Source organism: Globicephala melas, chromosome 20, assembly GCF_963455315.2.
Source record: "Globicephala melas chromosome 20, mGloMel1.2, whole genome shotgun sequence".
In the NCBI taxonomy this organism is placed as follows: domain Eukaryota; kingdom Metazoa; phylum Chordata; class Mammalia; order Artiodactyla; family Delphinidae; genus Globicephala; species Globicephala melas.
The window spans coordinates 19,204,793-19,232,218 of NC_083333.1; the positions used below are offsets into that span (position 1 = coordinate 19,204,793).

The 27,426-nt window shown below is 45.0% G+C and overlaps 1 protein-coding gene across 7 annotated transcripts in view; it reads right to left on the minus strand.

Moving 5' to 3' along the window:
- PRPSAP2 (phosphoribosyl pyrophosphate synthetase associated protein 2) overlaps positions 1-27,426 on the minus strand; it is a 43,570-nt gene that overhangs the window by 4,126 nt on the left and 12,018 nt on the right. For 5 of the 7 annotated variants that reach the window (XM_060290171.1, XM_030861244.2, XM_060290172.1 and 2 more), the window contains 8 exons: positions 26,347-26,519; positions 24,049-24,164; positions 16,251-16,306; positions 8,185-8,333; positions 6,287-6,357; positions 4,970-5,116; positions 881-993; positions 57-136 (listed from right to left, as the gene is read on the minus strand). In XM_060290171.1, the coding sequence (XP_060146154.1) occupies positions 70-136; positions 881-993; positions 4,970-5,116; positions 6,287-6,357; positions 8,185-8,333; positions 16,251-16,306; positions 24,049-24,164; positions 26,347-26,519 (892 nt within the window). In that variant the 3' untranslated portion in view covers positions 57-69. Of the gene's footprint in view, positions 1-56; positions 137-321; positions 994-4,969; positions 5,117-6,197; positions 6,358-8,184; positions 8,334-16,250; positions 16,307-24,048; positions 24,165-26,346; positions 26,520-27,426 lie in introns of those variants that run through there. The other 2 variants (XM_030861240.2, XR_009560262.1) reach the window with 2 other exon arrangements.

The following is a 27,426-nucleotide window of genomic DNA, read 5'->3' on the forward strand; positions in this document are numbered from 1 at the left end:
TGCCACGCCAAGGAGCCACGCCAAGATGCAGATGGCAGCTCACGCCAACTCCTGACCTGCCCCAGTGGCTCACAGCTGGTGCTCCAATTCCTCTCCTGCTGCAGTCAAGTGACTATGCGTTGAGAATGTGCAGGGTCCTGGACAAACAGAACAGGGAACATTACATCCCGAAGAGACTACTGTATCACCCCAAAGCTGCAGAAATCTCAACAAGCTGATGAACATTCCAACATCCACAGCATGTATATTCAGCTCTCATTTTATTTTAGTTATAAAACAATTGCCAAAACACAAAGTTAAAAAAAAACACACACACACACACACAGATACAGTTTTTATTCCTTCTTTTGTTGCAGAAAATAAATAACGGTCACATATTCCATATGCGTGTCTATAACAGCATTTCTAAAAATGTAATTTACTGGACTTAACAGCATAACCTTTTTGGCTTTTCACCTGCATTATCATACAGTATATCATTTTATTTTATTAACTTTTTAAAGCACCTGGGCTCCAGCAACTTTGGGAAAAGGTGTTTGTGAGCTTAAAATCTTTTTTCCAAGTTATTTTTTCAACAGGTAAACTGAACACAACCAGGTCTTAACTTATTTTATTTAAGAGGAGAATAGAGTTTTTCTTTTATAAAAATTGCCCCCATAAACTCACAAACACCCAAATGGAATTAAAAAGTTGGTCTATCTTCATAGGAATTAACAAAAGGAAGGAACAAGACACAGACGGTCCCTGTGAAATCATCAGTCAGGCACACGCCTCACAGTGCTTATTCTTACTATTCCAGTTTGGCCCTTGAGAGTTTTAAGAAAGGAAAGCTGTTCAGTCATCTAAACCTATGTTTCTGAAAAGGTAGGACATGGACTCCCCATTGTGAATCCGACGGATGGCTTCTGAAAGGATCATGCTTATATCCACAGTTTTAATTTTGGGGCACTGGAGCTTCTGGATTTCGTGTGGAACTGTATTGGTAACCACCACCTGCAAATCAAGAGCAAAACAAGAGATCATAAAACCAAGTAGCCTCCTGGCTCGACCTGAAAATCAGATACATTCTCACATCTCTGAAGTGGGTCTACTGTGCCTTCAGCAATGTTTTCAGTCAGTGTGAATGCTACCTGTACCTTAGGTTAAGGTTTGAAAACCTTACACCCACTATGACAGCTACAGGCAAAAAGACAGATAACAGCAAGAGCTGGCAAGGACATGGAGAAACTGGAACCCTCATTCACTGCTGGTGGGAATGCAAACTGGTTCGGCTGCATTGGAAAACAGTCTGGAGGTTCCTCAAAAGGTTAAACATAGAGTTACTGTGTGACCCAGCAATTCTCCTCCTAGGTAGACACCCAAGAGAAACGAAAACATCTCCGTTTGAAAACATGTACATGAGTGCTCATGACAGCATTATTCACAACAGTCAGAGTGGAAACAACCCAAACTATGAACAGAGAGCAAACAAATTACAGGCATGCAGTGAAATACTACATGGCAATACAAAGGATGAAGCACTGACACCTGCTACAGCATGGATGAACTTTCAAACAACATTATGCGAAGTGAAAGAAGCCAGAGGTCAAAGGCCACATATTGCATGATTCCATTTATATAACATGGCCAGATTAGATAAACCTACTGCAGAGATAGAAAGCAGATTAGTGGTTGCCTAAAGCTGAGTGGATTGAGAAGAAATGGGGTGTGACTGATTACGGGTACGGAGTTTCTTTGTGGGGGGATGAAAATGTTCTAAAAGTGATTGTCGTAACGGCTGCACAATTCTGTGAATATACTAAAAACTACTGAAGTATACACTTTAAATGGGTGAATCATATGGCATGTGAATTACAGACATCCCCCACAGCCCCCATCTGAGGTTTCACTTTCCACAGTTTCAGTTACCCACGGTCAACCTCACTCTGAAAACACTAAATGGAAAACTGCAGAAATAAATAATTTATACGTTTAAAATTGTGCGCTGTTCTTAGTAGTGTGACGAACTCTTGGGCCGTCTCACTCCGTCTGGGATGTGAATCGGCCCTTTGTCCAGCAGATCCCGCCCGTCAGTCACTCAGCAGCCATCTCGGGTATCAGACCACACTGCCTATGTCCAAGTGATCCTTATTTTACTTAATTTTACAAAAGTAGTGAGGCTGGCAATTCAGATATACTAAAGAGAAGCTGTGAAGTGCTTCCTTTAAGCGAAAAGGCAAAAGTTCTCGACTTAAGGAAGGAAAACTGGGTGCTGAGATTGCTAAGATCTATGGTATGAATGAATCGTCCATCCGTAAACTTGTGAAGAAGGAAACAGAAATTCATGCTAGTTTTGCTCACATATCAAATTATAAAAGTTGCAGACACAGTATGTGAAAGTGCTTAGTTAAGATGAAAAAGGCATTAAATTTGCACAAGAAGGTATATTGCCATAATTGTTCTATTTTATTATTAGTTATTACTGCTAATTTCTTACTGTGCTTAATTAATAAGTTAAACTTTATCATAGATATGTATGTACAGGAAAAAACAGACTATACATAGGGTTTAGTACTATCCGTGCACGGTTTCAGGCATCCACTGGGGGGTCTTGGAAGGTATACCCTGTGGATAAGGGGGGACTACTGTATGTCAATAAAGCTGTTATTTTAAAAAGATTTGATGAAAATCAAAAAAGTGGAAACATGCATTTTTCAACAGCTACAAATGGAAAAAAAATACTCAGCCTTCTTAAAAAAACAGATGGGAATATTTTTAAAGTTATTATTTATAATACATACTCCCTACTTCCAAAATAAGCCTCAAGACAGCTTATAATAAAAAACGTACATATACCATGAGATTGTTGAAACAGACGGATGATCAGGAATCATTCAGAACCAGCAGCAGGGCCATGAAAACCTAGCCCATCGTAATTACTGTGTGACTCCTTTCCTTTTTTTTTTTTTTTTTTAGCGGTACGCGGGCCCCTCACTGTTGTGGCCTCTCCCATTGCAGAGCACAGGCTCCCGACGCGCAGGCTCAGCGGCCATGGCTCATGGGCCTAGCCGCTCCATGGCACGTGGGATCCTCCCGGACCGGGGCGCGAACCCACGTTCCCTGCATCGGCAGGCGGACTCTCAACCACTGTGCCACCAGGGAAACCCGTGACTCCTTTTCTGTTTGATCTTCCTGGTAACTAAGGCAAACGTGGGAACATGAAGGGTCATGTAAGTCTCATGACCTGTAAAAGAACAGCTCCCAAAGGAAAAACACCTACCCACTGGTATCAAACACAGAATTTTCTGCCCCATCCACACGGCATCAGTGTGAAGGGCGACCCCAGGCAGGGCTGCACCTGCTCTGAGCACAATGCGTCGGGGACGGTGCCCCCAGGAGGGACTGTACCATCTGGTCACCTTGGAGGGTCAGTTTTCTCACTAGATAACCACCCTCAGTCGGGAATGAATTTTCCAAATGTATTCTAACCACTTTAAAAAATAACAGCTTTTTGGTGATATAATTCACATACGATACAATTTGCCCATTGAAAGCATACAATTTAATGACGTTCAGTTGTGATTAGTATCCCCCAAAGGAACGCTGTACCCCCTTCGGCCACTCCTCATTTCACCCTTCCTCAAACCCCCCTGGCAACCACCAATCTACTGACTTTATAGAGGCCTATTCTGGACGTTTCATTTAACTACCTTTAATTAAAAAAACAGAAAGAAAAACACTTCAAATCTTGATTTATCAACTCCAAGCCCTGCTTACTGGCTCCTCTTCTGAGAGACAGGGCAATCAGCCTCTCTCCTCTTCTCCCACCTCCCACCCTGTCGATCCTGCTGTTACTTTTACATGGTTCGTAGCTTTATTATCTACTGGGCAACTGTGCTTCGTCTACAGGCCTATATGGAACCCCGCTTATCCATCAGTTACCGACCCGGCTCCCCGGTATGGGTATCAGGGACAGAGCCCCCCTGCTGGCCTAGGATGTGCGACCTCCGCGTCCGGGGCTTCATGCGTCCTCTCCAAAGTCCACTCTGTTCTGAGGGCCTGGATGCAGCAGCCCCCCACACGCTCTTGCTAACCTGCCCACACACAGCACCCGCGAGAACCCTGCCTAGCGCCACGCGGACAGACCAGTGAGCACCGCCATGGGCCTGAAGTCTTCCCGCTTTATGTGTGTTTCGTGCAGCGGAGAAAGGAGGCCGGATCGAGCTAAGCAGTGCGAGCCTGGCTTTCTCTCTGTGCTAAAGCATCCTCAACCCATCAGAGATGATGAGCATGGGCCAGGCTCAGGGAGAGTGACTGCTCAAGAGGAAAAGTGTGGGCCTCAGAAAAGTTAAAGGAGTCCGACTAGTTTAAGATTCAATACCCAGGAATATACAGGAGACAGCATTTCTCCTTCTTAAAAGATAATAAAAACGTGATTCACACAATCAACCCCCGTAGCTAGCTGGCCCCTGGAATGAGGGGTGGACAAAGGAGGGCGAGGAAACCTGGCTGGCCTCACTTCAGCCACTCTGGGAGCTGCAGGCAGTTTAGGAAGGTGGCCCTGTGTGCCCTCCTCTCCCGACGTCATGCCACGGGCGTCTGTACCAGGAAGAGAGCTGGGCTTTAGCATCGGGTAAACTAGGGTCTGAACCCTACGAGCTTGGGCTTGTAGCTGCCTGACCTTAAGAAGTCACTGAACTTTTCTGGTGCACAATTTCTCACTCTCCCTGCAGGGCTGTGCCGGAGCTCAGGGACGGCATGTGCCCAGCATCAGGCGGTTCCATCAGGGCCAAGGGCTCCACTTACGAGAGTCACTAAAACTATCACCCACTGCCATGGGCAGAACACAGAGGCTGCAGGCAGTGACACGCAAACAGAACTACCACTCTGAACTACAGAGCAGCTCACTCTCCACCTGCTCCCGTGACCACAGGTCGGGATGGGCACGGGCACCAGGCAGCTGTGCCCACACTCAGCCCGGCTCTGTTACCTCATCGATGGCAGATTCCTCGATCAGTCGAGGGGCGTCGGAGGATAACAAGCCGTGAGTCGCCATCACGAAGATCTTATACGCACCCCTTTCCTTCAGGGTCTCTGCTGCAGCGAGGAAGCTGTCCACATCATCAATAATGTCGTCCTGGCATTACAGATTCAGCAAAAGACATGAACACTTTTGTAAAGGTGGGTCTAGACCACGGGGAAAAAGGCTGGACTAATTCTACTGTGACACACCTGCTGTCCACGTTGACGTGTCCAGACAGCGAGGTTACCGGGCTCCCGCTGCATTCCCTCCGGGCCTCCCACAGTGCAGCACAGGCGCCCTGGGCCTATAGTTCTCTATCCCTACCGTCTAGAGCTACACCCCACCAGGCAGGTGCTCCAGAAATACTCACCCTAGACCTTTTTAATGCATAGTAAAGCACCTGTTAGAAGATGCTTTTGACTCTAGGTGGTTCTTTCCTCTTTTCTTGCTACTTTTCCTTATTTTCTAAATTTTCTGCACTGGGTGGATGGGAAATGTGTTTTTTCCATATATTTTTATAATGGGAAAAATAATAATTATTATTATTTTAACAAAATACTCAGTCCAGTGGTTTCTAATCTCGCAGACCCCCAGTATGAGATAATAGAAAATATATACATTGGTCTCTTCTAAAGCCCGTTTTACATGTTTTAGCGGTAAGAGCACTAGAGGAACCTCTTGTCCTGATGAGATGACTCCGGGCGAGCTCCTGGATGGGCACTGGCCACCAGAAAGACCAGGGAGGCTTGGAATTTGCAGCACCCGCACGGCCGGCCCCGACTGCTCCACAGAGTGGAGGGGGCTGGAAATGGGGTTAATGATCCATCAGGCCTCCAGGAAGAAGCCCCCATGACATCCCAGTACCACGGGGTTCGGGGAGCGAACCAGGTGGGTGAACATTCCACACCGAGTGGGTGATGCACCCCAACTCCACGGGGACCCTCCCCAGCCCTGCCCCGTGCCTCTCTCTCTCCATCTGGCTGCTCATCTGTGTCCTATGTCACATCCTTTAATGACCTAGTGAACCTAAGTGTCTCTCTGAGTTCTGTGAGCTGCTCTAGCAAATGCTTCAGTCCAGGGGGGTCCTGGGAGCCTCGGATTTGTAGGCAAGCTGGACAGAAGCTGTGGGTCACCTGGCGAGTCTCAGTTTTTGGACCAAAGCAGACATTCAGCACAAGGCGCCCGTGAGACCTACCTGGCACCGTCCCCAGCACGACTGGCAAGCCAGCCAGCAAAGCACCAGCGGCAAGCGCGACAGAGTGACAGGAAGAGAGGCCTGCGTACCACAATGACGGCGGTCCTTCCTCCCACGTCACCGACCACTGTGATCGGGGGCTTCTCCTTGGGGATGAGCACTGCCCAGGACAAAACACGCACATGTTTCTCGGTTAAGAGCCCAGCCGAGGCCTTAGCAAGTCACTGTCTCATGACAGAGGCCCAAGAGACCAGCAACAGAAGGGAGTTTCCCCCACCCGATAAAGGGCAACTACGGAAAAATCACTGCTAACGTCACATGGGATGAAAGACCTTTCCCCTAAGATCAGGGACAGGACAAGGACGCCCACTTTCACCACTGCTATTCAACAGAGCACCGCACGTGCTAGCCAGGGCAGCCAGGCAAGAAAAAGAAATAAAAGGCATCCAGGCCGGACAGGAAGACTTAGTACCGTTAAGACGGCAATGCTCCCCGAGTGATCTAGAGACTCAATGCACCCCGTCAGAATCCCAGCCTCTTGTTTTGCAGAAATAAACTGACCCTAAAGTGCAAAGGACCCCAAAGAGCAAAAACAACGCGAGGGACTCACTGCCCTCGGGAGCGTTCTGCTGCCACCTTTTCCCCATGTCTTCCCTCCAGGGAGCTTCGGTGGTCAGGGTGGCGTCCTTCCTGGCCACCCACGGCCACACACAAAGCCCAGCCCCTGCCCCTGCCATCCTGTCCCCAGTTGAACCCATGCCTGAATGCCTTCAATGTCCACCTCAGCTAACCGGGATCCACAAGGCCCAGCTGAGTCTCGCTCCTTCATGGCCATCCCAGGACCGTATCTCCTTCTCTGAGGTTTTTTGTTTATAAACAAGCAAACTCCTAGGCAACGTGAGAACCCGAAGGGGTCCAGAGTACACCACAGCGGCATGAAAAGTATTTTAAGCTGAAGGCATTTGAATTCCTGAAGTCCCTTATCTGTCTAAAAGCAGAGCTCCCCAAAGGAACTCAAAAGAACTCAGTTGTCCTAAACCCCCTCCCAGCAACAACCGCAGGAAGACTGGCTCTCATCACCCAGACCAGAAGTCGGCACCACTCCTACACAGACACTGTCACACACCGTCCTGTCTCCCATCCATCCTCCCTACGAGCCACTGGCCCTCCCATCAGCGCCCTTCCTCCACTCCCCTTCCCCTATGAAGACCATATACAAGCCCCGAATTGCAACCTCCTCTTAAAATCTTATCTTTTCTCTTCTTGATCTGTCTTCTGTCAGTTTTATTTGCAACCTCCTGAGCACTGAAGCTACAGAGGGTAGAGGAAAAGTCTTTTCTCCCCGGCAGACTCAAACAAAAGCAGTATTTTTTTTTAACTGAAAAGATGTTATTAAAGCTTGAGGGAAGTTTCTTAAAAACAAAAACAAATTCATGCATAACTCTACCACCCAGTCACAACCACGTTCATCCTTCATATTCCCTCCTCGCCCTGGCAAAAGACAGGCCTACACTCTTGTATTCTGCCTTATTCACATACATTCCATATATTTTTCTCTTGTTTCCAGAGTCTTAATTATTTCAAAGGGCTGCATAATGAATTGTGCTGATACGACATTCTTCACCAAGCCCCGCCCTCCAGTGAACCATTCAGACTTTTCCAATATTTTGCGTTAGAAATAACACTACAGTGAATAACTTGTGCACCAAAAGCTTTCTGCTTGTGTTAAACTTTACTTTACTCTAGGACATGTTAGTGAATGAACAAGTGAAATCCCTGACGTGCCACAGATGCGTCTAAACTGAGCATGTGCACAGGTCTTGGTATGACCAGACAGACTGCTTCTAAGAGGCCACCAGAAGTGCACTTGCCACAGCCAGGCCACGAAAGGTATCAGTTTTTGCCAATTTAAAAAACAAAAAGAGAAGTAGCACTTCACATTCGAAAAAATGTGCAGCACACATTACTGGGGATGCAGCACACTTACTGGGGATCTCGAGGCTGGGGTGGATGGCGGCGGCGCTCCTGACCATGGGCGGGGAATGCCGCCCGTCCACCAGGTCGGACTCGGCGTCCTGCGCTTCTCCGTGAATCACCGCGATGCCCAGTCGCAGGCGCTCAGCAAAAGACTGTGCCCTGGAGGAGAGCAGGAGACCCGTTCACAATCACGCAAAGCTGGTTTCTGATAACATCTATGGAGAAACATCACGGGAACTTTAAAAAGGTAGTTTCCAAAAGGGTTAATGAAAAAGGAGAATTAATAATCTTAGACTCTCAGGATCCAAGACAAAGTGTGGAGACCCCACATGACCACACATCCCCCTGGCAGCTGGGCCTAGCGTGCACTCGGCCAGCGAGCAAGCCCGTGTAAGTTATAAGTTGGTTCACCTCCTCTAAGCCTCCGTTTCCTCACTTGGAATTGGTAATTAATTCTACCTATCTACCTAGTTAACAGTGAGAATCAACCACACGATACAAAGTGCACTAACTACTCACCAGAGTATGAAGCACCAAGGTTTTGTCGTGTAACTGAGATACGAGACACTGTACACACCTAAACCACATGATTTCATAAGCTCAGATGTGTTTCTATATCCGTACAACTGTCAGCACAACCAAGTCACTGAAAGTATCTACCCCTGCCAAACGTCACCTGTGCCCCTCTGCAATTTCTCCTTCCAGCATCAGCTACCAGTGAGCTGCTTTCTATCACCATGGTTTTACGTTTTCTAGAATGTCGTAAGTGGAATCGGAGTCTGTAGTCCTTAATTTTGTCTTACTTTGTTCACTCGGCGTAACAGTTTGGAGATTCACCCACATTCATCAAGAGAGCATCCCTTACATCGCTGAGTAACAGTCCATGGTGTGGGTCTATCATTATTTGTCCATTTACTTGTGGATGGACTTTTTTTTTTTTTTAAAGATTTATCGTTTACTTATTTATTTCATTTATTTTTTGGCTGCATCGGGTCTTAGTTGCAGAATGCGGGATCTTCACTGAGGCACGTAGGATCTTTCTTTGCAGGGCATGGGCTTCTCTCTAGTAGTGACGTGTGGGTTTTCTTTCTCTAGTTGTGGTGCACGGGCTCCAGAGGGCGTGAGCTCTGTAGTTTGCGGCACGTGGGCTCTCTCATTGAGCTCAGCAGTTGTAGCACATGGGCTTAGTTGCCCCACGGCATGTGGGATCTTAGTTCCCTGACCGGGGCTCGAACCTGTGTCCCCTGCATTGGCAGGCGTATTCTTAACCACTGCGTCACCAGGGAAATTCCTGGATAGACTTCTGAGTTGTGTCCAGTCATGAGTTGTTACAAAACCATGTGAACACTCACGTACAAATCCGTCTGGACTCATGTTTCCTTTTCCCTTGGTGTGACTGGATCACACATTACCGTTTCCCAAAGTGGCTGTCACACGCCCACAAGCCGTGTGTGAGCACTCGGCTTTTCCACGCCCTCGCCAGCACGGGCCGCTGTCAGCCCTTTCAATGTACCCATCCCAGCGGTATGCCGTGGGTCGCTATGGTTTCAGTTTGCATTGAACCCTCATGACAAATGGCGCTTATCTGCCACCTATATATATGCTTTGGTAAAAGGTCTGTTTCTCTTTTGCCAATTTTTTAGTTGGGTTGTTAGTTCCCTTAGTAAGTCTGGAGAATTCTTTATATATTCTGAATTTACGTCCTTCATCAGACGTATGCTTCACAAATGTTCTCCCCCGATCTGAGCTTTCGCCTGTTATTCTCTTAATGATGTCTTCTGAAGAGCAGTTTTAATTTTCATGACATCCAATTTAACAATTTTTCCCTATCAGTTGGGCTTTTAGTGTCATATTTAAGAAATCTTTACCTAAACCAAGGTCACAAAGACTTTTTTTCCTCTGTTTTCCTCTAGAAGTTTTATACTTTCAGGCTTTACATTTAGGTATATGATTCATTTGAAGTTGATTTTTAAAAATGATGTGAGATATGGCTCAAAATTCATTATTTTGCACACAAACATCTGATTATTTCAACACTTTTCATTTGTTAAAAAGACTAGCCTTTCCCCATTAAATTGCCTATGCACATCTGCTGAAAATCAGTCTTCCAGATACCTGTGGGTCTATTTTTGGACTCTATTCTGTTCCACTGACCTATTTTTTATCTTTATTCCAATACCACACAATCACGATTGCTTTAGCTTTATAATAGGTCTTGAATTCAGGTAGTGTTAGATCTCCAAACTTTGTTCTCCTTTTTCAAAGTTTTTTTTTTTTTTCGGGGGGGGGCATTATTCTAGTATCGTTGCATGTCCATATGAATTTTGGAATCAGCTTGTCAAATTCTATAAAAAAAAGGCCTGCTGACATTTTGATCGGGATGGTGTCAATTCTACAGACCAATGTAGGGAGGAGATACGCTATCTTAAGTCTTGAGTCTTATCTTGAGTCTTTCAAGCCACAGACACAGTATATTTCTCCATTCATTTAGGTCTTTAATTTCTCTAGGCAATGTTTTATATTTTTCAGTGTGCAAGTCTTGAACACCTTAGGTTTATCCCTAAGTGTTTCACTTAGTTTGATGCTATTTGGGGTTGTTTTTTTTTTTTGCTGTACGCGGACCTCTCACTGTTGTGGCCTCTTCCGTTGTGGAGCACAGGCTCCGGACGCACAGGCTCAGCAGCCATGGCTCACGGGCCCAGCCGCTCCGCGGCATGTGGGATCTTCCCGGATCGGGGCACGAACCCGTGTCCCCTGCATCGGCAGGCAGACTCTCAACCACTGTGCCACCAGGGAAGCCCTAGAATTTTTATACCTAGGTTCATGAGGAATATTGATCTGTTTTTCTTTTCTTGTAATGTCCGTGTCTGGCTTTGCTATCAGGGTAATGAATGCCTCATAAAGTGAGCTGGGAAGTACTAGTTCTTCAACTTTCTGGAAGAGTTTATGTACAGTTAGCATTATTTCCCCCTTAAATGTTTGGTAGAATTCACCATTGAGGTCTTACTCATTTTTCCATCTTCAGCACCTAGTGCACAAAAAAATGCTCAAGTGCTTGAAGATCCAACAAGTTCTCCCAACCTTGGTTTTCAAACATCAAAAATTCAAAACAAGTTCCTTACAGCCCACAAGAACAGCTAAAAAGAAACAAAAACAAGGGCTGTGGTCATAAATTAGGGATTTAACAGAAGAACCCCATCATCAGGACTACCTGAACTAGACACAGCCAAGGCATTGCAATGCCACAGGGAGGCACTTAAAGGCGTGACTGTGCTCCCTGGCGGAACAGAATCTCCCCTGTGCCAGGTTTCCCGTCTGCACTCCACGACCAAGGAGAGTTTTGTCACAGTGTTTGCAATCAGTTCAAGAAATTTAAATGGATGCTACATCCATTGCAAATTACTTTCTTACGAAGTTACACTTTCCTCCCTCAGTAGAAGATGTCATTACGCAGCACATGCAGTTAAGTCTTCTGTGGTTTTGAGAAAATCTCAAATGCACATAAAGAAACGTCTACTGGTCTGGCCCTTCCTACAATGAATCTAACTTATATTTCCAAAGAAAAGACAACAGACTTCACAGGAGCAGAGCTGTACTGCATAACCTGACCCAGAAAAGTGTATCTTTGTGTGTGTGTGTGAATATTTTTACTTGAGGAAAAGAGGGAAAGCCTCAGGGGGAGAATATTTTTAATAAAAATTGCTAAAGATCCTAAGAGTTAAGATGTAGTATTTGCATAACTTTAAATTCACCCTTTAAAAGAATTCAAAACAGTTTTTAAAGAAGTCCTCAGAAAAAGATATGTTCAGACAAAGACCACGGCAGAGCCTTCGCTGGCTTCTGCCCCACGCTAACCTCACAGCACCACAGAGATTAAGTGCTCCTTCAAATCCAAGACTGGCTTCACAAACAAGATTACTGTCAAAAGTCCTGAGCTCTCAGTTATCCTCTAAGGAAGTCTTTTCCCATCAGGAATTCGTAGAGGTTTGCCAATTCCTAGAATAATGCTGTTTCAACACTACTAACCTACTATAACACTACTAACTATAAACCACAATACTTTCAAGATAAATAAAAGCATTACCTGCACAATGATGTTAGTTTCTGATACTTCATAGAACAGTAACATAACTTGGGTTCCCACCTGATTCCAAAAAAGGAATCAGGATGGTTCCGGTAGGTCATACTGCTTTAGACACTGACGGTCACAGAGGAATTCCAAAGCAACTCAGTCTCGCTTCTGGTTGTACTATGATGAGGGTAAATGTACATCATGGGTCAGAACAAAACACAGGATCTCAGACTTTTCTTTTTCTATTCCCTCAATTATTCTAGGAAAACAATTCCAAACAACTTGCTCACTAAAGCAAGTTCTGTTTGTTAAAGCAACGTTATGTTCTCAGATGACCTCTTTTACTCAAGACAACGGCTCACTGCCAAAGGGCTGCACAACCACAGCTCTGCCCTCAACTCCACCGACATCTGCAGAACTGCAGGGCTCACCGTGCTGCTCAATCTGTGAAGTCTCTCCCGCCTTCTTCGGCGCACGCCGCTCTGTAAGATAAGCAGTGCAGGCGTCACCCCCCACTCTGCCGACGAGGAAATGGAGGCCTGCAGAGAGCCTGGACCGTGGTTCTCAGCTCTCTCACAAAGACTGGGTAGGCACCAGCTGGAAGCCGGCGTCTCTTGACTCCTAGTTTAACTATCTTCCTGCTGCCTTAGGGTGTCTCTTAAATGAACTGTAACAGTTTTCTAAGGTGAGGCGCCAAATAAAAGACTTGGAGAAGGAAGCCGGAAACAATCAGATCAAAACCAGCGTGTTGCTGAGCTGGAAATGCCATCTCAAGCCCTAACTCTGGATGAGTATGCAAATCAGGACGTCAAAATGAGAGGAAATCACAGCACAGCGCTGTGGGAGATGCCACGGCAGGTGCTACCGACCAAGAGCGCTCAGCACACCTTCGATGCGGAGTGCAAAAGCCATAACTACACTATTTTATACCCTCATCCCCTTTGGAGCAACCATCTCCGTCCTAAAACATTTATTGAATGCAGTGTAACCTATGTGGACTCCATTACAGAAGGCGGGAAAAAGAGGCTCGATCCTTCATCCCAACCTACTGGCCAAACAGCACACGGGGTGGTCTGCGAGCCCCAGAGGGGAGAAGCGGGTTGTACTGCTCCCCCCTTAGAAAATGGCTGGCACAGCGCACACGTACCGAGTGAGACGGACTGAATGGGCAAGCCAACCTCAAGCCTATTCGGCCCACGCCCAAATCCCACAATCACTGGTGGGGAAGACACTCTAAGAAGTCATTAGCTGGGACTTCCCTGGTGGCGCAGTGTTTAAGAATCTGCCTGCCAGTGCAGGGGACACGGGTTCAAGCCCTGGTCTGGGAAGATCCCACATTCTGCGGAGCAACTAAGCCTGTACACCACAGCTACTGAGCCTGCGCTCTAGAGCCCGTGAGCCACAACTACTGAGCCCTCGCGCCTAGAGACTGCGCTCCGCCACAAGAGAAGCCACTGCAATGAGAAGCCCGCGCACTGTAACAAAGAGTAGCCCCCGCTCGCCGCAACCAGAGAAAGTCTGCGCACAGCAACAAAGACTCAACGCAGCCAAAAATAAAAATAAAAAATAAATTTAAAAAAAAGAAGTCATTAGTTGTGCTGCTACCTTCCTGTAAACAACACAGCAGAATCACCTTGGATCCGTTTCCTCACCTCCCTGATGTGTCTCCTCACCTGTGAGAGGGAACACGCAGTGGCGGGTCCTCTCATCTGTCTTTCTGCCTCATTACCCCAGGCTCACAGCTGTGCCCAAACAAAAGCCAGACCAAGCAAGGGGCAGCCTCACAAGCCAGGAAACTTTAAGACAAAAACTGCGCTACTCCAGCCAAACCCCACAGGCTTTTGGGGGCAAAGAGCAGTTCAGTTTGGGGTATGTTAAGTTTAGTGGTGCCTCAAAAATGGAAACATACAATTACTATATGACCCAGCAATTTCAGTCCTAGATATATATCCACGAGAAATGAAAACATGCCAACACAAACACTTGTACACAAATGTTCACAGCACTGTTATTCCTCACAGCCAAAAGGTGGGAACAACCCAAATGCCCATCAACAGATGAACGGATAAACAAAGTGTAGTACATCCCTACAATGGAATAGTATTCAGCCATAAAAAGGAATGAATTACTGATATATGCTACAATGTAGATGAACCTGAAAACATTATGCTCAGTGAAAGAAACCAGACACAAAACGCCACATATTATATGATTCCATTTATATGAAATATCTAGAATAGGTAAATCTACACAGACAGTAAGCAGATCAGCAGCTGCAAGGGAATGGGGGAGAAGGGACCTGAGACTGGTCACTCAGTGAGTTCGGGGTGGTCTTCTGGGATGAGAGCAAGTTCTGAAACCAGAGAGAAGTGGTGGCTGTACAACACTGTGAACGCACTACCTGCCAGTGAATTACACACTTTAAAGAAGTTAAATGTATGTTATGTAATTTTCAACTTAATTTAAAAAAGCACGTGTATCAGAGAAAAGGAAATTACTAAATCAGCATTAATCCAGCCTTTGCACAAATCTCTGGAAAGGCTGTTTGAAATGTTTATGTTCCAGCATGAGTCCCGGTGTTCATGACTTAATCAAACGGACACTATGAGGCTCCATGACAGAGCTTCTCGAAGGAAGCCTGTGTGGGCACAGCCCTGGCTGACTGGGAGGCTGGTCCCACGAACATGGCAACTCCATGGCTTCATCACAAATGCCAACTTTATTTAATACAGTAACTGCTATTCTTACTTTGTAATGGAAAACCACTTATCGTAACGCCTGTGAAGTCAAGGGCTTACGGCGTGCAAGCCGCCCTTCCTCCTTCCACATTAACAACGGTGGGCACAGGACGGAGGCACCTCCGCTCCCTCGCTCCATGGGCTCAACGATGATCCAGGGAGCAAAGGTATTCGATTGTGGGAAGCTATTTTAAAAGAGCATTTTTAAGAAAAAGCCTTCATTCCTACGTTTGATTTTGTTCTTTCCCTCCCCAGTGGAGCGGCTTCTCCAGGGAACATTAGTACAGGCAGACCTCGATTTACTGCACTTCGCAGACACTGCACTTGTTACAAGTTGAAGGTCTGGGGCAGCCCTCCGTCCAGCAAGTCTATCGGCGCCATTTTTTCCAACAGCATCTGCTCACTTCATGTCTCTGTGTCACGTTTCGGTAATTCTCAAAGTATTTCAAACTTTTTCATTATTATTATATTTTTTATGGTGATCTGTGATCACTGATCTTTGATGCAAAAAGATTACAACTCACTGAAGGCTCAGGTGATGGTTAGCATTTTTTAGCAATAAAGTATTTTAAATTAAGGTATGTACAATGTTTTTTAATACATAATGCTATTGCACACTTAACAGACTACAGTATAGTGTAAACATAACTTTTATATGTGGTGGGAAACCAAAAATCCATGTGACTCACTTTACTGTGATATTGGCTTTGGCAGGGGTGTGGAACCCAACACGCTATCTCCAAGGCCTGTCTGTGTGTGAAACCTTTTCAATTCAAACACAACTTTAGGTTCTGTATCCCTGACTCATCAGTTACTCCAGGTTACATGTAACTCTCAGCACTGCCCCATTTGCACACCTTGTAGTGTTTGTAAATTTTGTAAAATGTCACCTTTTAACACATACCAATCCAGCCTCTTGGCTGGATACAATTCTGTTAATAAATTACTGAGTTCTCTGAGTAAAAGGCAGTAAACAGCCTCAAAATACATTCACTGGTATTTGAAATGGCAGATCTGCCTAAGCACTGGGCTGGGATTCCCCAGCCCTGGACAGCTTCTGGTAAGAAATGTGATGGCAGTCACAGACTGGGACTGGAAAGAAGGGAGGAAAATAAATCATCATCACTTAGCACGTGGAGTATTAAACTATCAGTTCACAGGATAAAAAGTAAGAGACACAGTGGGAACCGCTGAGATCAAATCCAGAGCACCTGGGATTCGACGGGGCTGGGACCCCGGGTGTGGCTCGGAGGAGCTCCCACCTACCTCTTAGCCGAGGCTGGAGACTTGGCCACGATCACTGCATTTCTGTAATCCGGGATCTGTGACAGAGGAGAGGGTGGGGATTACTGCCATGTCTCCACAAGGCTATTCACACCAGTACCCGGTAACTGATAAAAATGAACATTCCAACAGACTCAAAAATGTCATCTGGTCACTTCAAAGTTTTCCAAAAAGACAAAAAGTTCAAAGTAAATTTCCTCTTTAGAAGATGAAGAAACGCCTACCTAGGAATAAAAAAAATTATTATCAAGGCATGACTCTCATAGACTTATTTTAAGAAAAAAGTAGGGTTAATCAGTAATTAGTTCATATCTATGTGGCAGCAAAGGTGTTTTTATGAAGTCAACAGGAAGTACTCTCATGAATCCCAGTTACATGTAATTTCACAGGGCAAGGATGACATTCATCGAATCTGAATTCAAGGCACCTGTTGAATTCCAAATAAGTGCGGTCCAAACAAATAGCTACTTAATGTGTCTCTGTCACAGCATAATGAAGAAACCAATTTGTTAAAGGAATCAGCCCGCCCAGCACTGCTTCATAAAGATATTAAGAGTCCTTAAGAAAATAAGCAAAATATCAGTCTACTTTGGAGTTCTTTAAACATTTGAAGTGATCTGTACTAGGATAATTACAGTTGAAGATACACCCATTACCAACTTCTGAGAGTTTAGAAGACAGAACTACTTTTTTTTTTTTTGCGGTACGCAGGCCTCTCACAGTTGTGGCCTCTCCCGTTGCGGAGCACAGGCTCCGGACGCGCAGGCTCAGCGGCCATGGCTCACGGGCCCAGTCGCTCTGCGGCATGTGGGATCTTCCCAGACCAGGGCACGAACCCACGTCCCCTGCATCGGCAGGCGGACTCTCAACCACTGCGCCACCAGGGAAGCCTGACAGAACTACTTTCTTTTTTTTTTTTTAATTTATTTATTTTTTAAATTTTTGGCTGTATTGGGTCTTCATCGCGGTGCACGGGCTTCTCATTGCGGTGGCTTCTCTCGTGGCGGAGCACGGGCTCTAGGCGCGTGGGCTTCAGTAGTTGTGGCGCGCGGGCTTAGCTGCTCCGCGGCATGTGGGATCCTCCTGGCCCAGGGCTTGAACCCGTGTCCCCTGCATCGGCAGGCGGACTCCCAACCACTGCGCCACCAGGGAAGCCCAGAACTACTTTTAAGCTGAGCAGTAGTTTGTTGTTTCTGATTTCATCTTGGCAATATTTTCAAATTATGTTCTTAAAATCTAATCATTTCATTAAATTATATTATTTCATTCAAATATATCCCCACTGATTTCTCACAATTATGCTGGATCAATGAATTTTAATATAAGCACTTAATAACATCTAGCACCTTGTACAATACCTAGTACATGGGAAGCACTAAAATAATCAATATTTAGTAAACAAAAAACCAATTAGTTTGAACAAGGCTCTATGATAGATATGTCCATATGGATAAGAAATCTCTACATCTGATCCATCTATACACATAAAAAGCCTAACTTATCCAACATTATCAGGGAGTAAGGTAGCAAAAAGTATTTTCATTTAGGCGTTTTCCTTATTTTTGCTGGAAGTCTTTCTAAACTGCTTTATGCACTTCTTTGCCTCATCAAACATCACCAAACAGCACCAAACCCAGCCAAGAGAAAAAATAACAAATGAAGAAACAGTTAATAGAGCAAAGAAAAAGAAACTTTAAAAGAAAGGACTCTTTAATAAAAACAGGTCTATTTTCTCCTCAGGAGTCAAAACAGGAAATCATACGCATAAAGAAAGAACAAGTTGTTATGAAAATGAACCAAAAAGAAATCTAGACGGTGGAAGTTATTATGGTGCAAATAAGAAACTCAGCTGGCTTGAAGGGCAGGAGGGACACAGCTGAAAAAAAAACCGTGGGTGAGATTAAGCCATGGAATTTTCCCACCAGGCAGCATGTAAGAATGCAAAACTTGAAAAAAAATTTAAAAAGTTAAACAATATACAGACTAGATCCAAGATTTTCAACTTCTAACAGTTCCCAAAGAAAGGAATGAAAAAATAGAAGGGATGAAATACTCAAACTATAGCAAACAAAATTCATAGAGAATGAAAGGGACCCACTGAGCATCTAGTGAGGTGAATGGAAAAAAGATCCACCTGGACACATTGTGCTGAAATTTCAAAACCACAGCAAAAAGATAAAACACTGTTTTACATGGGGAATTCTGTCCAAGTGTAAATGAATACAGCCCCTTCAGACAATTGCAATTTTTGTAATATCTATTAAAATATGAAAAATGTAGATACTTTTCAATTAAGCAATTCCACTTCCTAATATAGCTCAGAAAAACACTTGCGTAAGTACTCAAAAGGGCAGGTACAAGAATTTTTAATGCAACATGACTTAAATATATTTTGAAAATAAAATATTTCACTTAAAAGAGTGAAAAATTAAAACAACCTAATATCCAAGCAAGAGGGAAATGGTTGAAAAAACTGCGGCTCATTTAAACTTGTGCTTTAAACATCTCAACAGGTAGCTATTTAAATTTAAATTAATTAAACTTAAATAAAATGAAGGATTCCATTCTCCAGTCACAGCAGGCACATTTCAAGGACTCAACAGGTACGCGTGGCTGCCATTCTGACAGCAGATAGAACATTTACACCATCATAGAATGATGATGATGTACTATGTAGCAATCATGAAGAAAGAAGTAATCCTATATAGCTGAACATGGAAAGACCTCCAGACACCAGCACAGGAAAGGAAACAAAGTTACAGAACAACACAAACAATATATCAATGTGTTTTTTTGTATTTTTTGTATTTTTTTTTTCAAAAAGCCCCCACAAATCAATTTCTGTAACTAGGTGTACAGAAATGGGAGGTAAATCAGAGGCAAAGGTCTGAGAGGATTCAGGACACTACGCAGGCTGGTAACCAGGGTGAGCCCTGCAGAGGGCCTGGGCCCAGGCTGGTGGTCCAGGGAAGCTGCTTGTTTCATCACTTCTGTCAGAATTTCCCTAACTGCCACTGTAAACATAAGTTTTCATTTTTCACATTTTCGAAGATTATTCTTATTAATTTTATCAAGTGGAGGGGAAAACACACCACATGTCATGCAAGTCTGACTTCCAAACCCTGTAGTAATTTCCCCGGAACCATTAAGGGAAAACATCACCAGGGCCACTGTGGGACCACAGAGAATCAAATTGCCTGACACCCACACTCCTTTGCTACACCCCTGCCTGTGTCCCTGGTTTTCCATTTCTTGCCAGATCTCATTTCTCTGACAGTGAGAGTGAACTGGTATAAAGACACTAAGAAGAACACAGGGGGGAATAAAGCAACTCAAGAATCAGAAACAGGATCACTTTATAAGTTCCTATTTTAAAAACTGATGGGATGGAATCTCTCGATACACCACAAAAGTACACTTGGTAGCCTCCCCTCTTCCTAATTTCCTTAAAAAACCCTGGTGCAGACCAATGATTACTAGTACTATCACTATAATACTTAGTCATTTTTTTAAAAAACAAACACTATACTGAATCAATACCCAAACCTCTTTTGGGTTATATTTTATTATGTCTACAACTTGGATGTCTTACACTCAGTGCTGCCTTACAGCCGCTGTCAGCCCAACAGCAGCCGCACTGTGTGCTTTCACCCCTTCGCGTGCATGAAGGTGGCCACGGTGTTGGTTCTCTCCGGGCCAGGCTTAACTGCCATTTAAAATGTCGCCAGAGGGCTTCCCTGGTGGCGCAGTGGTTGAGAGTCCGCCTGCCGATGCAGGGGACACGGGTTCGTGCCCCGGTCTGGGAAGATCCCACATGCCGCGGAGCGGCTGGGCCCGTGAGCCATGGCCGCTGAGCCTGCGCGTCCGGAGCCTGTGCTCCGCAACGGGAGAGACCACAGCAGCGAGAGGCCCGCGTACAGCAAAAACAAAAAAACAAACAAACAAAAAAATGTCGCCAGAAAAAATAAATAAATAAAATAAAATAAAATGTCGCCAGAAAGAGCTCACTATGATTCAGCATTAAAATGACGAGTTACCATGCACGCAGAAAGACACAGGAAGAGGGCAGCACGATATAAATTTCATATTCATGAATCAAAGGGTCATCACTGAAGGAATGACCACAATTCCATATTTTCTTGCAAGGCAACAATCAAATGCTTTCTGGGACCTACGAAAGGAAGACTCCCTGCCAGGAGGTGAAGCTGTGGAAGGACTAAATCTGAAAAGGATGCTTAACGCATGCACAGCAACACGGCCAAGGCTGGAGAACAGTTTCCAGGCAATGAGCACCCATTAGCTGAACGCCCACTTTTGGCAGAAAGTGCTCAAATTCCCTTGACAACCCAAGAAAAACAGAGGGTGAGCTGTCAAATAGGATGACATCAGTGTCAAAGCTTGCAGAATAGAGCCACCAGGTGACACGAAGGCAATGCCTCACAGCAGGACTGGCAGCGCTGCCTTCTTTCTTGATGACATGAATAACATAAACCTTAACTGACGGCAACTTAGATTCAGTAAAATATGGTGAATCTACCCCCTGCCTGAGAAACTCTAATGCATGAAAACAAAAGGCATAAAGCAAGTACATATACTATAAAAAAGTAAACAGTGAGCTCCCATATAGTGTCTCATTTTCTATAGGCTGTTTTAATTTACCTCTATGAATGAAGAACAGAGAATTTAAAACTAAAACACTTGAGGTTACCACTGTTAGCTCACCGTCAGAAACAAGGACCCCACTTCCCATATCTGCTGAACCATGAGCAGTTTAAGAGGGTTCAGGTCCGACTTCTTTTCAACAATGAAACCTAAGACGGGATTCTTCAAGTGGCAGGCAGCCTTGCACCAAGGCAGACGCCTACATGAAGGGCAATGACCTTGCCCTGACCTCTGGATCAGCGCCAAGGGTGCTGTGGCCTTGACTCACCAGGCCCACAGGGGCCTCTCAAGAGTCGCTCTTGCCATGTACGTCTCTAGATGTCAGCACACAGCACTCCTGGTGTCTTGAGAGGAAACATCCCCCAGACCAAAAGATGAACATTAGCCTATAAAAGTGCACACCGAGGGCTTCCCTGGTGGTGCAGTGGTTAAGAATCCTCCTGCTAATGCAGGGGACACGGGTTCGAACCCTGGTCCGGGAAGATCCCACATGCTGCGGAGCAACTAAGCCCGTGCGCTGCAACTACTGAGCCCGTGCTTGAGAGCCAGCGAGCCACAACTACTGAGCCTGTGTGCTGCAACTACTGAAGCCCACGTGCTGCAACTACTGAAGCCCACGCACCTAGAGCCCGTACTCTGCAACAAGGGAAGCCACCTCAATGAGAAGCCCACGCACCGCAATGAAGACCTCTCGCCGCAACTAGAGAAAGCCTGTGCGCGGCAACGAAGACCCAACGCAGCCAAAAAAATAAATTGATAACATAAATAAATTAAAAAAAAAAAGTGTACACCGACTGCTCTATTTCTTCCAAAACTAGAGGCATCACTGAGATGGCTCTTCCCGGGACCATGCTGTGTGAAGCCCAGCCTTGTCCTCACGCTCCTCCCTCTGCCCGGGCCCTTTTCCTCCTGTGAGGACAGGAGCTGTGCTCTCGCACCCTTTCTCTCTCAACTGAGAATCATATTCAAGTAAATTACATTCATATTGTTTTTTGAATGTATTAGAGTTTGTATGTTTCTTGTGCATAACTTTAAAAAAACAAGTAGAATATTTTCTAGTGTTCTCTTTCAAAAATACTTCAACCCATTTTCACTACTGAGGGCCTACGTTAGTTACTGGAGGGTGGGGAAGGCCTGTACTCTTGACAGAAAGAAACTGCTCAGAAATCTACAAACTGCTCTCTTTTAAATACTGTTAAAAGCGTTCTCTGGAAAAGTTATTAAAGAGACAATTCACGTGAGGAAAAGAGTTCCTAAAAAAGCAAAATAGCTAAGTGCATTATAAGTTAACATTTAAAAAGGCTTCTTAAATAATGAGTCACAAAAGTGCTATTATATCCAAGAATAACAAATGTAACTATATTAAAATTACGTATGTTTGATTTGCCCCAGGAACACGAGTGATTCAAAATGAGAAGAATCAATCACTGTAATATATCACATTAATAAAATGAAGGAGGGCTTCCCTGGTGGCACAGTGGTTGAGAGTCTGCCTACCGACGCAGGGGACATGGGTTTGTGCCCTGGTCCTGGAAGATCCCACAGGCCGCGGAGCGGCTAGGCCCGTGAGCCATGGCCGCTGAGCCTGTGCATCCGGAGCCTGTGCTCCGCAACGGGAGAGGCCACAGCAGTGAGGGGCCCGCGTACCGCAAAAAATAGATAAATAAATAAAATGAAGGAAAAGAATCCACGTGACCATCTCAAATGATGCAGAAGAAGCATCTGATAAATCTAACACCCTTTCATGATAAAAACAGAAAACTAGGAATAGAATACAAGGGCACTTCCTCAACATAATAAAAGGCATTAATGAAAAAGCTACAGCTCACATCAGACTTGACAGTGAAAGGCTGAAAGCGTTCCACCTAGGATCAGGAACAAGACACAGATGCCCACATTCAACACTGCTACTCAACACGGTACTGGAAGCTCTAGCCACAGCTATCAGACAAGAAAAACAGGTTCCCAAGGTAGAAAGGAAGAGGTCAAACTGTGTCCATTCACAGACCATATGATCTTACATGTAGAAAATCCTAGAGAATCCACATACAACACAAAACACTATTAGAGCTAATACATGAGTCCAGCAAAGGTGCAGGATCAACACACAAAAGTCAGTTTCATTTCTATTCACCAGCAGTGAACAAACCAAAAGGAACAACTCCATTTACAACAGAGCCAAAAAGTAAAACACCTGGGAATAAATTTAACCAAGGAAATTGAGAGAAAGATGAAACAAGATTCAGGATAGTGGTTCCCTTGGGCGGAAGGAGGCAGGGGGATGGGACACAAAAGGACCACATGTGTGGACGTAAGTTACTACGATGATGATAGTTTTCTTGTTGGGTGGTAGGATCACAGATGCCGACGACTACAGGTGCATGGACAAAGATAAGGCAGGAAGAGGGACACATAAAAGAGGCCCAGGACCACCCATGGACCAATGATGACAGTGAGATATTTGTCACAATCACGACTAGGTGACTCTAGGCACCTGAGATGCAAAAGAAAAAAAAGCAATTGTAACAGCTTAGCAAAAGAAATAAATTGCAGATTAAGAATTTAAAAATACACCGAATTCAGTACTTTGTGACCACCTAGAGGGGTGCGATAGGGAGGGTGGAAGGGAGACGCAAGAGGGAGGAGATATGGGAACATATGTACATGTATAGCTGATTCACTTTGTTGTAAGGCAGAAACTAGCACATCATTGTAAAGCGATTATACTACAGTAAAGATGTTAAAAAAAAAATACAATGGTGTGTTAGTTTCAGGTGTACAGCAGGGTGATTCCGTTATGCATATACAGGTATCTATTCTTTTTCAAATTCTTTAATTGGGAGCTTGGGATTGACATATACACACTACTGTATTTAAAATAGATAACCAACAAGGACCTACTGTATAGCACAGGGCACTCTGCTCAGTATTCTGTAATAATCTAAATGGGAAAAGAATTTCAGACTGAAAAAAAAAAAAAAACACTGAATTACATTTACAAAGTAAATAGTACTTTAAGCAGAATACATCAAGTTTTAATCCTTCATGGACAGCCCAAGGAAATGGAAATGCATCTTTCAACCTTAAACAGAATGTTAAAAAGTTTGAGCTAGCTCACCTCTTCTTGAATATACTGTAATAAGAAGGGAGATGCTCTTAAATTATCAACAGGAATATTGAAGAAGCCCTGAATTTCCTTCTGGTGTAAATCCATAGTAATAAGATGAGTCAGACCTTTGAAAATAAAGCAGACACAAACACACAAATAATTTCATAACCAGCTGCATTGTATGAATAAGTACTACATAAAACAAGATACCATATATAATAAATTACTATTAAAATTGCTCTCATCAAAAACTCAGTGTCTTTATTTCTCAGATTTTTTTTTAGTACAATGAGATTATGAGATAAAAGAAAATATAAATATTGGTCTCTGCCCCCCGGTTCCCAGCACAGAGCTCCTAAAACCCTTGCCATTCCCTCAGTGCTAAGAGCACCAGGGGCATCTCTTATTCTAATATCTGGTCTTTGACCCCACCTCTGACACAGAGCTCCTGAAAGCCTTATGAATTCCTTAGTTATAAGAGTACCAAGAGTATCTTTTGTTCTAATGAGGCGACCCAGGATGGGCTCCGGGATGGGGGCTGGTCACCATGATTTTCAGGCTCCCCACCCCCACTCTCGAGATGGGGGACGGGCTGGAAATGGAGCTAATGAACGAGCACGCCCTTGTGAGGACACCTCCATAAAGTCCCAACAGCACGGACTTCAGGGAGCTTCCAGGCGGGTGAACACGGGCATAAGCCCCTCCCCATACCCTGCCCCACGCACCTCTTCCACCCAGATGCCCACCTGGATCCTTTATCATGTCGTTTTATAATAAACCAGTGAACAGTAAGAGAACAGTGTTCCCAAGTTCTGTGAGGAGTTCTAGTAAATTAATCGAACCCAAGAGGAGGTCATGGGAACCTCTGATTTATAGCCAACTGGTCAGCACAGGTGACAACCTGGACTTGCAGTGAGCGTCTGGGGGGGTCAGGGGAGCAGGCACGTGGGACTGAGCCCTTAACCCGTGGGCTCTGATGCCATCTCCAGGTACACAGTGTCAGAGTGGAACTGTGCGACACCCAGCTGGTGCCCTGGAGAATTGCAAGGTGTGGGGAAAACGCCTACACATTTGGTGACAGAGGTGAAGTGTGCCCTGCGAGGAGTAAAGGAAACTCAGAGGAGGTGGGGAACTGGGTTTCCCCCCTCAGAAGGGAAAGACTGGGTGGCTTTTCTTACACAGAGATGCATGGTTTTCACATCAATTTAAAGTCTTAAAACAGCCAAGATCATAGCAATGAAGAAATGTCTGATAATTCTATGAGAGTGGATTTCATCTCCCCGAAGTCTTTTCAATAGGCATGACAAAGCCATATTAAGACAAGTATTTGTGTTAATATATTAAGACAAACTGCACAGGCCTGTCTGTAATTCGAAAAAATGAATCTTCATCCCATTGGCTCCTTAAAGGATTTGAAATGGAAATATATATATATATAAACATACATATAATTCAACTGGAAAATTTTTTTAAAACACAACTTGCCCAAATGAACAGGAAAGCGGGCCTGGTGGCCCCCCAGGAGCAAGCCTAGGGGGGAAGGGCAGGTCTGCTCCCTCCAGCAGAGTCTCAACTGGGTGTGCTCTTCAGGTTGCTGGGGTTCAGGTTTATTCATTTTTTGTTTTGGTTTTGCCTTCTTTGAAATGCTACAGTAGAAAATTTATTCTGCAGTAAGTGTGTTAAAATGTAGTGATATGGGGACTTTTATTCTTTTCTCTCTGTGCAAACGCTCTGTGACATGTGCCTTCTATAATCATACACACATACACAGGCACACCCGTGCACGTGGGCGCAGATGCGCGTGCGCGCGCGCGCGCACACACACACACACACACACACAGAGTAACAACTCTGAAGATTATTTAGAAACAAGGAGGAGACACTTAGGATGTTACCTAAAAATGCACAACACGAAATAATTTGTATGGTCTGCAAAGTATGCCAGTGTGTACTGGGAAAGGGAAGAGACGAAAATAAAAATAGTTGCTGTGTTATTAGAGTTGTTGATTCCAAATGCCTTCTTCCCCGTTAAAAACAACCTAAAATATGATTGTAACTTGTCATTTCAATATTAATTTTTTAAACAAAGAATTTAGGAAAAAATAAGTTGTTCTCATCAGCTTTGTGTTTAGGGAGTTGGGAACAGGAGAGAACTCTCTCTAATTACAAATTAGCCATCTTAAAGCTGTACCACTATTTCTACTCTGTTCAACATTCTAATTTAGTTAAGACAATGCTCTACAATTTCTCAGGTAAAAATAAAACTCCCAGACCCCCAATAAACCGTCAAATATCTGCCTTTCTTACCAGCTTTGCACATCATGGAAGCTAGCAGTTTAGAAACAATGGAGCCTCTCTTTCTCATCTTGCACTGTTTGCTGTAAGGAAAGTAGGGGATCACGCCGATGATGCTTTTGGCACAGGAGGTCTTACACGCGTACACCATGATAAGGAGCTCCATGATGGTGGTGTTCACATCCCTGGAACCCAAGGACAGAAACCAGCAAGGAGAAACGTCATATACACGATAACCTCTCTTGGTTCCAACTAAGCGTTAGCCATGTGTCACGCCCGCCTCGACCGAGACAGGCTCTAGACACAAAAGAAACCACATCCCTCTCTTCTAGGGCCTCCATCAGCCGCCCCCATGCTGCCTCTCAGCCGATGACCCTACTTCCTTTTCCACTGAGAAAAGCACTGTCAGAAAAGAGCCCAGGGCCCCCACTGCCACATGTGCGTGCAGCCCCCAAGTCTGCCTGCCCCGAGCCATTAGCCAGAGACGAACTTTCCACACCAAAGTCACTCTAAAATCAGCCCTCCCGTGACGCAGGGATCCCATCCCCCCTGCCCACTGAAGCAGGGCTCCAGCAATCCCCCCGGCCACCCCATCACTGTGTCACTCTCCCCTGCTCATACCGATGGGCCATTTCTCCCATTAACAGCAGCTCAGGCCACTTTCCCCACTGCCCCATTTCTTGGCTCCCCTGGGCAGCACATCTCAAGACGGTCGTCCGCACTTGCTTCCAACTCATCTCTCTCATCCTCTCCCACACACGCTCCGATCCAGGTCACAGATGACCTCCACGTGGCCAAGGCCAACGCTGGGTTCTCACTCCGCCTCTCTCCATCTTCGCCCTGACACACTCCATCACTCCCCCACCGCTCCCCTCCCGCCCCGCTTCGTTTCCTCTGCTGCTTCCTCTCCTCCCCAGCTTCCTGCCCTGACACCTGATCATTTGTCCTCTTCTCCTCTCTCCTCCCTCATCCCTCGCTCGGGCTTCTCATCCAATTTCAGAGCTTTGTAAATGCTGGGGACTCAAATTTATAGCTCCAGCCCAGGCTTCTCAAGTCCAGACTAACAAATTCAGCTGCTTCTTGACAATTCCA